Source organism: Phyllostomus discolor, chromosome 1 (assembly GCF_004126475.2).
Source record: "Phyllostomus discolor isolate MPI-MPIP mPhyDis1 chromosome 1, mPhyDis1.pri.v3, whole genome shotgun sequence".
Lineage (NCBI taxonomy): Eukaryota > Metazoa > Chordata > Mammalia > Chiroptera > Phyllostomidae > Phyllostomus > Phyllostomus discolor.
The window spans coordinates 64,019,318-64,033,241 of NC_040903.2; the positions used below are offsets into that span (position 1 = coordinate 64,019,318).

The 13,924-nt window shown below is 35.5% G+C and overlaps 1 protein-coding gene across 3 annotated transcripts in view; it reads right to left on the reverse strand.

Annotated features, from left to right (window-relative positions):
• Window positions 1-1,230: 1,230 nt before the first annotated feature.
• Window positions 1,231-13,924, reverse strand: part of STAM (signal transducing adaptor molecule) — a 62,392-nt gene continuing 49,698 nt past the window's right edge. The window contains exons 13-14 of one of the 3 annotated variants that reach the window (XM_028505855.2): window positions 12,354-12,529; window positions 1,231-5,163 (exon numbers count right to left, since the gene is read on the reverse strand). In XM_028505855.2, the coding sequence (XP_028361656.1) occupies window positions 4,938-5,163; window positions 12,354-12,529 (402 nt within the window). In that variant the 3' untranslated portion in view covers window positions 1,231-4,937. The remainder of the gene's footprint in view (window positions 5,164-12,353; window positions 12,530-13,924) is intronic. The other 2 variants (XM_036023733.1, XM_036023744.1) reach the window with 2 other exon arrangements.

Sequence of the window (13,924 nt, forward strand, 5' to 3'; positions counted from 1 at the left end):
GATGAGGCTACTTTAATTTAGTAATACATAGCTCTTAGTCAAAAATGGAAAATATCACTTCAGAGTTTTTAATCTCAAAATGTTTCCTTTTGAAAAAAACTGCTAAAATGTATTACCTAAGCTCAGCTTCTTTAGCTATTAATCTATCCTCTTTGGCTTAATATTTTGAAAACAATTTTCCTGATGATTTTCCATTACGACATACGAGAGTATGTACTGGGTTGGCCAAAAAGTTTGTTTGTTTTTTTTATGTAAGATGGCTCTAGTAGCATTAGTTATCTTTAACTTCATTTAAAACAATTTTGTCAGATTGTGTTGTGACCACTGTCCTATCGAATGCATTTTTAAAAAACTTATCAAAATTGGTGAATTTTTGTATGGTCATTTTAATACTGAAGATGGAACAAAACACACATTTTATATTATTATTATAAAACATATGCCTTATTTCAAGAAAGGTAGAAATGTAGCTAAAACGCAAAAAAAGGTTTATGCAGTGTATGGAGAAGGTGCTGTGACTCATCAAATGTGTCAATAGTGGTTTATGAAGAGATTTCTCACTGGACAATGCTCCACAGTTGGGTAGACCAGGTGAAGTTGATAGCGATCAAATCAAGACAGTAAATGAAAACAATCAGCATTCTACCATGCAAGAGATAGCAGACATACTCAAATATCCAAATCAATAGCTATTTGTGAAAATGAAAACTGTGTGTTTTACTTTATGGAAAAAAACCATACAGACTTTTTGGCCAACCCAATACCTACCCTAAGGAGAATGTACTTATCCTTATAAAATATATAATGAAAATACTTAGTACTTTACAATGTCTAGAACTTGCCTATTCACACAATTAAGTATGTGTGTATACATAGATAGGTGTAACTACATACATAAACATGTACCTATGTATATATAAACATGCATAAAGAAAGCAAATGTGACAATATATTCATGACCAGTGAATCTAGACAAAGAATATGTGGGTATGCGATATGCTGTTCTTTCAATCTTTCTGCAGGTCTGAAAATCTTCAACATAAAAAGTTGCTGGGGAAAGTACAACTTACACAGTATCAGATACTTCAACGGGCCAACTCAGTTAATATCCTACTCCCTTTCTCTGTTTAATTTTCACATCTAAAACAGTGGTCTCCAAATAGGGTATACACACATCTTAGGGCATTGACTAAGGGAACCAGAGATATGGGAAAAAATATTTGATTTTTCCATTAACAATTTTTTCACTCACCCTCTTTTAAGACTTCTATTTTTTTGTATGTTTTAAAATGTACAATACATATTACAATACGCAGAACTTATACAGCTTGTAAAAACATACACATACATATTTTGAAGCTATATACTCAAAAATATTTGTTACTGATGGAGGTATCACAAAACTTTTTTTTAAGTCTCTGACCACCAAAAAGATCATTAAAACTAGTACCTTTTACTTTTGTCCAGGGGCCATTGACTCTTATTACTTTAACATGCAATCCTTATCAGAAATTCTGTGTCTATGAGAAGCAGCAAACAGACAATGATGGCAGTGGAAAGTATTAGCATTAGCTCGAGTCCGAAGATAGACACATCTAAGTTCAGCATGACCCTAAGTTATCACTAATAAACTGTTCAATTTTTTTGAGCAAGAAAACCTAAGATTTTAAACACTGAGACTTAAAATGCTCTAGAACATCATAAAAAATATTGTTGAAACTAGGAAAACTTTAGAAAAAATTACTAAGTTTTATAATTTTAAAGGAAGATCATATGAAAAAAAGAATACATAAAACTCAGACAACTTTGCTTAAAAACCTGGGGCACATGTCTCTACACACAGTACAGAAAGGAATCTAGGCACCTGGCAGGAGCACTGCATCAAAACACTGTTCTGAAACAAATGATAACTAGACAAAGGTCTTTACAACCTATTTAGGTAGTTTTCCTCTTTGTATTTTATTCTAAGGGGTATAAGCAGTTAATCAACAAAAATAAAAATATTAGAAAATAACACAATAATGAAAAAATTAAGCTATAGCATTAAATATTTTAAAAGTGATGTAACAGGAAACTATAATTAGTACAGTTGGTAAGTAAACCAAGGAAATCTGTATGAGAAAAAGAAAACTGCTCTTTCTGTACTAAACAGATAAAAATATGGCCAAATTACATCAATGGACTTCATTTTAACAAGTAATTTATAGTTTTTATAGTTGCATAGTTTATCATAAAGGGTATTAATTTGTCTTATGTAAACTTGAAACTTTGGACTAAAAATATTTGCAAGCTGAATTATACATATCATATATGAAAACTGTATCAAAAAAGACTACTAGTGGTCTATTAAGCATTTTAAGTACAAAAATTAAGAGGTATAGAAACAAAGCTCCAGGAATTTTTAGTATAAAGAGGTCCCTTGCTGAGGAGAGATCGGTAACAGTGAAGAGGGTCGCAGTGTCAGGAAACACTGTCAAGTCAGAGTATGTGACACACTACATACTGCTTCCAGTAGGTTTAGGGCACTGCTATTACATCCTTGGCCACGGGGTGTGTTGGCTATTTATGCTAGGTAGTAACGGAACTTAATTTTTTTATTTAGATGTAACTGGTTTATGGCTACACACTTAAAACTTTATACACAAAATAAATTAAGTAAAATTTGCTTCACAGAAATTCACATTATAGTTAGTTCATTTTATAAACCATTCTTTTAAAAAAAAAGATTGTTATATTTTAGAGATTTTGTTTTTTAAGTACAACACATGCAACACTGGGCTCAGACAAAATCACTGTGCTCCTAACTGGTCCTTTGCTATTTCTGTCCTCACCATGTCATCTAACATACAGAAAATCCAGTGGTTTCTTTTCATTAGAATTTTTCCACCTGGCATTTTTACAGTTAACAAATGAAAAGCACAAACTCATATGGTATCAGTATTAAGTATTCATCATTAATACCTTTATAAACACACTAATATAGTAAGTTTAAAAATGTGTATGTGTGTATATATATATATAATTAGTACAGTTGGTAAGTAAACCAATAGTAATAGTTAATAAGGGTAGCTTTTTTCATTTTTACCGTTCTTTGACTTTTGTGTAGTACAAAGCAAGTAAGAGAATATGTAATTGAAGTATATTAGCATAAAGGAAGCATGAAGATAAAATGGGGAAATGATACACTCACCAATGATAAACAGAAATTTATCAAAAAGACAGACAGAAAAATACACTATAATGGGAAAAAAGTGTATCAGTGAAACCAGAATATTCAAATTGGAATAAAGATTATGACCTGTTTGACATGTTTATCAAAAGAACTACACATTACAATTTTTTAAATGTAAATTTTGAATTCAAATTTAAAAATTTCTATTTGAGGGCAGCATATTCTAAAATTGGAAAACACAACACCAGGGTAAAACACTTACATTGAAGATGGTGCTTTAAATCTGAAACTATGATTCAGTCACCATTAAGATTCCTTGTAAAGATGGAACCATTTGTCAAAAGGGAAGGAAAAGTGTTATCTGATTATAACAGTCTTAGAAAATGGAAATTAAATTTTCATTTATGGTGTGAAATCTGTTAAATCCATTTAATGTGATGCTCAACTTTTCAGCTGATAGTATAGCACAACCAGGAAAATTATAAATATTTAAGAAGATTAAAATGTCAGTGGAAAACAATTCATGTACATTAAAAAAAAAAGGCATTCATTGAAAAATACTCCTGAATAGGAAGCCAACTTAATTCCATCAGAACTTTAAAATGAGAGAGAACAGCCCCATCCAGTTTGAAAGATAAGAATAAATGTACAAACTGTTAAGCAAAGCCAGGAATATTGATTACTTTGAAACATCTGCTTATATTGATTTTAATGAAGAATTAAAGGATACAATGTGTTAAAGACATATTTAAAAGACTAATAGTGGAATAAGACAAATGAATCATTTTTTTAATATCCTAACTAATTACAAGAGACTTTGAAAATGTAGTGTTATTCATGGTTTCTTTCCAGTTTAAAAATTTCTGTCCATTGCCTCTATCTTTGGTGTCACTGCCACCAATAGACACAGTATACAGTTTATAAATCTAATTACTATCTTCAACAAGGAAAAAAGTAAATCAACATTATTTCTTTAAAAATAAGATATAAAGAACATGATCCCACTTATTTTGTCTCATGGTCCCACAATCCTCTGAAATATCATGCCAAAATGTGTAAGTTTAAAAGGGAACATCATTTGCTATAACTGCACCAAAAATTTAGCTACTGTATGCTGGTGTGATGACAGCTAGTAGTATGCAGAGGCTACAGAAGGACATAATGTACATATGTTTATCTCACAATCAAAGGAAAGTTCAGTTTCATGTAAAAACAAAAACATTTGACAACATAATACCTTCATGTAATTATGTTACAGCTTTGTTCTCTTGCAGTTTAAAAGGATAGTGTAATTATCTTAAATTTACACAAAACATTACGAAACATGGTAGTTGTTCATGATTAAAATAAAATAGCAATGTAAATTAATTTAAGTGTTAAATATATTCACATGATCACCATTGTGATTCAAAATGGCCACTAATGAACTTATATAGCAATATATGTACATAACATTTGCCACAACAACTGTTGTAAGTTTGACTTTTTGCAGACCAGGTAATTTTATGGACAAATAATCTTTTATCAATTCTTTCATATTATGAAAGGAATTAAATGTTGTAAGTAGTTTTCATTCCTCTGGGGAGGGGGAGGGGAAAACCTCTAAAAAGTCAGTGCAAATTGAAGAGAGTTCTAATGTCTTGAATATTTGAACTTGTTGACCAAGACAGATTCCTATAAGCTGCGGATAAACAAACCTTAAGATATCAAAGAATCGCGTAACATTTTCAGCGGCATTTAGCAGATCAAAGAGGAATCCCAAATCCTATAGCAGAGCCTTCTGAGAATATGGTTGCTGTGGCTGAGGTGGCTGTTGACTGCCTCCTGGTTGAGGCAGCGCTGAGGATGTTAAGTTATAGTTTGGCACATGGGACATATTAGTTCCTGCATTCTGGTATATAGTGACATCAGCAGCAGCAGCAGCAGGAGGAGGACTGTACACTGAAGCCTGGCTGGGATATGTATTTCCTTGAACAGAACTGACCATTGTGCTGCGGAAGGGAAAAAACAGTTAGATCAATATTGACTTACATACCCATTTAACGATAAACAGGAGAAGGTATTCATTAAACATTCATTCAATCCATTCAATAAATAAATATTTATCAAATACCCATAATAAGTCAAACATTGTTATTTTAGGCACTGGGATAGTAAAAAATCAGAAGGAAAAAAAGTCCCCACTGTCATGACACATTCTAGTAGGAGGAAAAAAAATACACAAATTTATAATATGTCATGTGGTAATAACTGATATGAAGAAAAATAAAGCATAGTAGGAGGACCAAGAGCTCCTAAGACAAGAGATTCTGCCTTATATACAGTGTGGTGGGAGAAGGCATTTCAGATAAGGAGAAAAATTTAGGCAGAGACCTGAAAAAAGTGAGAGAGGGAGTCATGTCCACTACATAGGAAAACCAGCTGATCAAGCAAAGAGAACAGCAAGCACAGAAACCTTCATGAAAATACCAGGCATGTTCAAGGACCAGAAAGAAGGCCATGATGGCCAAAGCAGAGTGAGCAAGGAGGGTAGTGTACACTAAAGTGGCCGATTAAAGGGGAAAGAAGCCTTAGAATATACAGTGCTGTACAGACCACAGCAAGGATTCTGGATTGCATTTGAGTGAGATGCAAAGACACTAGTTGATTTTTCTGGACAGAAAAATGATGTGCTTCACTGAGGTTTTAACAGGTTCACTGTGGGCAAAGGACAGAAGTGAGGATATCTGACTGGAGGCTGTTATAAGTGTCCAGGTAAGAGCTGACAGGTGGCTAGGGCCATGGTGGACTTGGTGAAGAAGGGAAGAAAGGGTAAGATTTTGAAGGCAGTGCCATCAAATCTGCTAGTGGTCAAGAATGCCTGAGGTTTTAGAACTACATTACTGGTACAAATAACTGGTAGGAGTGGTCATTTGCTGAAAAAGACTACAGATGGCAGATAAGGATTACAGTAAGTTTGGGGAAGGATAATCAGCAGTTTTTGGACACGTCAAGTGAGATATCTAGGAAGTGTACAAGAAAAGATAATGAACAGATGGTCAGCTATTCAAGTCCGGAGACCAGGGAGGAATTAGGACTAGAAATATATATTTGGGAGTCATCAGCATACACCTGGTATTCAGAGTTGTGGGGCTGAAGAAGATCCCCCAGGGAATGACTACAGAGAAAAAAGCAGCCCATATTAGAGCCCTACACCTAGAAGTCAGGAAAATAGAGAAGCACTAGGCAAAGAAGACTAAAAAGTGACAATAAGTGGAAGAAAAACTAAGAGAAATGGTCATAGCCAAGAATTTCAAAAAGGAAGTGACCATTTGATCTGGCAATATGGAAATCACCAGTCCTTCACAAGAGCAATCCTGGTGGACTAGGGGAGATGAAAGTCTGTTTTTCATCTTACCTTGTTTTTCTTATTTCCCTGAAAATACAGAGGCAAATAAAAGAGACCTTCCATCTACTCCCACCATGTTTTATCAACCATCTTTTCCTGCACCCATTTCCGCGCTGTGCCTTCCCTGGGCTACAATTCATCGGCTGCCAGTGCTCCCATGCAAGGCGCCCTCCACTGGTACACTGCTCCCACTTCACCAAAAAAATTCCTTCCGAGTTGTCTTTGTTCACTGTCTCTGCTTTCCTCCCCATTCCCAGCCTGATAGTTGAGTTTTTTTACCATGTATAAGACACTAATTTAGCTATATCAAGAGAAGTACTAACAGCTTGAACACTGAGATTTTCCCCACATTTCTATTAAAAATGTAAAACTACACAATGGGCTATTTTCAAAATATTGCTTATTTCTAAACTTTTATTCAATTGCTAGAATGTTTATAAATCAATCGCTGGTGAACTCAATGTTCTAGCACTCTGCACAAATTAAACTATTCATCATTATAACTGAAGTCCTACATTATACCAACTACTGCAGCCACTTAAGTTATGCTTAAAGGCATTACCATTCCACATGTGCTGATTTATGAGATAAAAGTATTACAAGAAGTCAGATTTCATGAAATTATTTTCATCAGTAAGGGCCACAATACTGCTATATCAAATTGGGGTTAAGTGCTAAAGCTCTGGGAGCCAAAATGCCTGGTTTCGTATCTTAGTTAAGTGGAACCTTAGTCCGCCCTCCATACCTCAGTTTTCTCATCTATAACATGTGATAACTGTGTACCTACTTCTTCACAGATTATTAGAATAAATGAGTTAATGTGTAAAGCTTATAGTACGGTGCTTAGCACTTACTGAATACCACAATATGTTAGCTATTACTGTAATTATTTGCACTTTGTACTATATTCCTTATCTCAATTTATAATTCCACCATTCATTCACCCAGTTGCCCAAGGGTAAAACCCAGCAATTCACTCAATAATTTCTCTCTCATATCTGCTCTGCACTATGTCCCTACCTTGTCACCCACGTGATATTATTTGCTAATCTCCTAAGCAACTCTTTTTCCATCTCTATCATTATATCTTGCAATTAGACACTCATAATTTCTTGTCTAATATAATCTCCCAGCTTCTAATCTAGAAACTATGAATTCGCTTACGTTAATGTCATTTAAAGGCCTTTTTGGGCTTTCCAAGAGAAGACCCCAGATCCTTAACATGATACCTAGGACCATTCATTATCTTTGTCAATAACTCCAAGTATATCTCTCATTTCTCCCACCACAGACTTTAACCCTTTGGTAACATGCTTTTTCATAGTTCCCCATAGGGACCACACCATTTCATACTGCCATGTATTTGCTCATGATAGAAAATCTTTCTTACTTTTTTCTTCTAGGTTTAAGAATAACACAGCTTGAGCTTATTCTCTCAGGAAGCTGCCCTGAACCCCTAGGCTCCTAAAGTACCCTGCATGTACCTTTATTTGTAATTTATATTATAATTACAATTTATTTGTATGGTTTCTTCTACTAGCCAGTAAGCACATGGAGGTAAGAAATTCTAAATCAATGGTCAATTAATATGACCATGGAGCCAAGAATACTCAATGGGAAATGCACAGTCTCTTCCATAAATGGTGTTGGGAGAGCTGGATAACCATATGCAGAAGTATGAAACTGGATCCCTGTCTTACACCACTCACAGAAAAAGGAACCTGAAATGAATTAAAGGCTTAAATCTAAGACCTGAAACCATAAAGCCCCTAGAAGAAAACACAGGGAAAGGACTCCTTGACATTGATCTCAGCAGCAATTTCCTGGATGTGACAGAACAAGCAACAGCAGCAAAAATCAACAATTGGGACTGCATCAAACTAAAAAGCTCTGATGAGTAAAAGAAAAGAGCAACAAAATTAAAATACAACCTATGGAATAGGCGAAAATATTTGCCAATCATGTATCTAGTGAGGGATTAATATCCAAATATAAAAAGGGCTCACACAATTCAATAGTAAAGGAACTAATAACCACATTAAAAAAGAGGCAGAGGAACTGAATATACCATTTTCCAAAGAAGACAAAAAGGCTATGGGACAAGAAAAATGCTCAATATCACTCACTAATCATAAGAGAAATGCAAATCAAAACCACAATGAGACATTACCTCACACCTGTCGGAATGGTTATCAAAGACCAGTGGTAACAAGTATTTGTGTGTTGGCAAGAATATGGAAAAAAGGGAACCCTGAGCAGTGCTGGTGGGAATGTAAATTAGTGCATCCACTTGGAAAACAGTGTGGAAGTTCCTCAAAAAATTAAATATTAAACTACCATATATGATCCAGCAGTTTTGCTTCTGACTATGTATCGCAAAGAACTGAAATCAGGATCTTATAAGGAGATTTTCATCCCTGTGTTCACTGCAGTATTATTCAAAACAACCAAAATATGGAAACAACTGAAGCATCCATCAACAGACGAATGGGAACAAATGACACAGTGTATGTGTGCACATATACATTTCACACACACACACAATGGAATATTATTTAACCATGAGAAAAAGGAACTTCTGCCACTTGTAACAACTTGGATGAGACTTGAGGGCATTACACTAAGTAAAATAAGTAAGACAGAGAAAGATGAATACTGTATGACCTCATGAATATATGTGGAATCTAAAAAAGTCAAACCAAGACAGAGTAGAGAGGTGCTTACCAAGGGTTGGGGAAAGGGAGAAATGGGGAGCTATTAGACAATGGGTACAAACTTCCATTTGTAAGGCAAACAAGTTAAGAATCTAATGTATAGCATGGTGATTTTACCTAATAATACTGTTATCATGTACTTGAATATTGCTGAGTAAATGTCCTCACCATTAAAAAAAGGTAATTATGTGATGGGATGGAGTTGTTAGCTAATGCTATGGTGGTAATCATTTTGCAACATATAAATGTATTGAATCAAGTCTTATACCTTAAGCCTACCTAATGTTGTATGTCAGTTATGTCTCAATAAAGCTGGAGTTGGGGGGGGACTCATACTTGTATGTCAAGTGTCTAGCATAAGTGTGGCATGCACTAAATGTTCAATAAACATCTGTTCAACAGAGTAACTTGAAATAATAGACAAATATGTACGTGGCTTTGGTTGCCTGAGTACTATCAACACCACCATCACTACGGGTGGTCTGAGGAAACTGCATCCATATTACTTTTCCCAATTAATCAGTAAGATCATCCTAGGGTGACAGGGTCTGGAAAAGTGATAACCCTAGCACCAAAATTATATGTAAAAAAATAAGGAATTACCTTCTATATATGAAGTAGGGCCACAAAAAAATCTCCCACCAAAAACAGAAAAAGAAATCCCCATTGACCTTGATTTGCAATTAGAAAGTTTGAATTAAATACAGTTGTTTACATGGAAAACAATAAACTAATTAATAAATAATAGTGTAAGAATAAACTGTTCCATGTACTTACAACTATAAACCTACTCTTGCCCAACCTGTGTAAATGTTCTTACATATTACGTTATACATTTATATCTTTTTAAAAACTGCCTCAAAGCCTTTTGTGAAGCCTTTGTAAACAATTTAAAAGTATATCCTACTGGCCTAACACAGCACTTGAAATTCCCATCTTAAACATTTATTTATCAAATACTGAGTTCCTACCAGGTGTAAAACCCTGTGCTACACAGCATAGATATAAAGGTAAAAGAGACTCAATTCCAGCTCTCATGATACCAACAGCTTAGTGCAGATACAGGTAAGTCTAAAGGTGATTAAAAGACAGTACACAGTGTGTTGGGGTCCTGTGATAGTAAGAGCCAGAACAGGGCTGGAGTGGTGGAAAAGTGTCCTAGTAAAAACAAAGCTATGAACAAATAAATAGGAAATTAGCCAAAGGGAGCTAAAGATTTCAAGGAAATGCTCTCTACCTACACAAGTAACTACTGAAGTGCACACATGTTTGAGAGATATTAACAGCTACAGTGCATCAGTAGAGTCAGAGTAGGGAATACACTGCAGGCGCCAGAGATTTCACATCCAGACTGCAAAAGCAGACAGAAAACCACCCACAACAGAGCAACCAGGTGTTACAGCTCTATGGCATGGCATGGTTAAACACCCAGCAAATGATTCTATCATTTACAAGGAAATTTCTCAAGGCCCTGAACTAAGAAAGATCTCAAATAATCTCCAGGAACAAGGTAGCTAGAGCAGAATGTGACATAGTAACAGAAGACTAGCTGGGAAAAAGGCAGCATTTCTGGATGACACTAAGTTATCTAAGAGGTTCCTACATAACTCATGCACACTGGCTGATTTTTCAGCACCTACCTCTACTCACTTTGTATCTGGTTTTTAAGAAAGCATGCTACTCTTCTAATAGCTGTTCCTTGTTTACTTCTTTTCTATATAAGGATATTCATTTTCACCAAATTTCAACTTAAGAAAAAGTTCTGGGACAAAAGAGCTACACCTAACATTTTTTTTTCCTGAGTTACTTAGTAGGGTGTACCCTGTTTTTTGTTGTCATAACAGGCCTCCTTATTACCCTCCTTCTTAAGGTCACTGCACAATACTAGATGTAACCACAAAATATTTGCAAATCTCTAAGCATCCCTAGAATGTGACTTTTTTTTCTTTTTTGAAGATTTTATTTATTTATTTATTTATTTTTAGAGAGGGGGATGGGAGGGAGAAAGGGAAACATCAATGTGTGGTTGCCTCTTGCACACCCCCTACTGGGGACCTGGCCTGTAACCCAGGCATTTGCCCTGACTGGGAATTGAATTGGCAACCCTTTGGTTCACAGGCCAGCGCTCAATCTACTAAGCAACACCAGCCAGGGCTAGAGTGTGACTCTTTTGAGGAGGAATAAAATAACAGTAAGGTCAGTACAGGACCATTCCAGGGCAACTCCAATATTGAAGAAAGGGTTTCTAGAAATTGCATCTGTGCCACCAAGAAACTCCTATTTGAGTCAGAATATCACAACTTCTAGAATTACACACTAAAGCCTATCTTTTGTTTTGAGGGAAAGACTTCAGCTAAGATTCACAATGAAGCAGAAAAGGCGTTTATTTTACATAGTATAAAATCATTTAACTACGTCATAGGGGGCATTATACTATCTAAGTAGTAATAAGGTTCTTTCTTACCTGCTGTTCAGATAGTAACACAATCAGCAAGAGAGGGGACAAAAGTCATTTCAGCACTTCAGTTAAGGCCTAACAGGCTCACTACTACATTCAGATACCTGCCCTATGAACCACAGGGGCAACTAACTTCTTTAACTGTCTCTTTTCAAATGATTTATCTTGCAGTGATATATACTAAATTCCAACACAGGGCAAAAAAGGAAACATTTGTCTTTCAGAGACAACCCAGAACCATAAATTCTGAAACAATGATAACAAAAACATTTTGATTTTTTATGAAATTTGTAGAAAACATTATAGTTATTAAAAGTTTCATTGAAGTCCTTAGCAAATACCATCATAGACTCAAATGAAAGCAAAAACAAATTATGACAGAGTTAAAACCAGAATCAACAGTTCAATGAGTAAGACAGGACTAGCTTGCTGGCTAGGGCGGCAACACTGCAGGGGTTCCTGTAGAACCCACTCATGACCACAAACAGTGCTAACTGTCTGGCATCAGTGATAACATCTATTATGCAGTTTTCTTAGATTTTTCTTATGGTTACAAATGATCAGGGGCACTTAAGAATTTTAATAAGACTAACTTCAAATAACAGTCAATAATGAAATTACTTAGCATAAGAAGCCTGAGTCTGTTGACTAGGAAGCGCTGGGTTTGCAGACGGTGGAAGTGCTCCTTGGCTGAGAGAAGACAGCTGCTCTGGGGGAAGACTGTAGCTCTGGAGATGGCTCATCTGGGCATTCCCTGCAACCAGGTAAGCACCACTTTGAGGAGGACCTGGATATACCTAGAACAGTTCATGGTAACACACATTAGATGTTTCTAAGATTTTAATACGTATGCCAAACTCTTTGTAGAGGTATTCAGTTACAAAAAGAACAGCTGCATCCCTGAAATCTTTTTTATAGTTACTCCTGTTAACAGGCATTTAAAAAAAATTTTCTAGTGAAGTTGGTTTCTGATGATTTTATTCTTAGGTAAACACTAGCTAAACTCGTATGCATCTCTATTCAGAAGCAGTAAAGGAAATTATCTTGAAACTTTATACTAATATTACTCTTTTTTCATATTGATATTTTTAGTACTTCTCTAAAAGGAATCCCAAAGGATGTTTAAGGGATTATTTATAAATACAATTTAGATTTCTTAAATTACTGTTTATTGAACACAGAACAAACTTTCCAAAGCAGGGGTAAGTCAGCAAACTTTTTTGTAAAGGTCCAGAGAGTAAATATTTTAGGCTTTGTGGGCCATATGGTCTCTGTCACAACTACTGAACTTGACCCATATAGAAAGCAGCCAGAAACGATTCATAAATGAAAGAGAATGGCTATATTCCAGTAAAAGTTTATTTAAACAGATGGAAGACTGGATTTGGCCCTTGGCTCATTGTCTGCCTACTCCTATATCTAAAAACTATATGTGTGCCCTGCCCAGGTGGCTCAGTTGGTTGGAGTGTCCTTCTGTACATCAAAAGGTTACAGGGTTTGATCCCCAGTCAGGACCTGTACAGGAGGCAATCAATCAATGTTTCTCTTTCTGTCTCCCTTCCCCTCTCTCTCTCAAATCAATAAACATATCCTTAAGTGAGGATTAAATAAAAATAAAAACTGCTTGTTTAAATCTAAGGAGCCTTATGTTTTAAAATACGCATAATGTTCTAGTTTTCTGTAGTATTCATTAGAGCTTCTGTTTCACATGTTTGAAAACAGAACTCTGCTATCTATGCAGTAAGGCCCTTACCAGTTGTTACGATGGTAACAAGATCATCAAGAGACAAGACAACAATCATCTTAGTACTTCGGTTAAAGCCTAAGAGACTCACTATACATCAGAATCCAAAAGGTCTTCATTGTAAACACAGCTATTCCAGTCCTCATAAATGCATTATTTTTGTACTTTGCAAATTGAACATGAAGGGTTTTTGTTTTTTGGCTCAAACTGATCATCAAGGCCCCTGAATAAGTGTCATCTGGCCACATGTTACTCGGGCCTGACTGCTCATCTCCAGGGTTCTGGACTCTCATTTCAGAGAAAATTAATCTATTCAATGTTTGTGCCACTGTACATGGATAAAATAGAGTGCCTGACTAATTGCTCCCTATGCCCTGGCATTACTGAGTTTGTGGGAAAGGAGCTCTTCAAACAGTTGCTGGAGATGAAGAGAGGGAAAGGGCTCTGG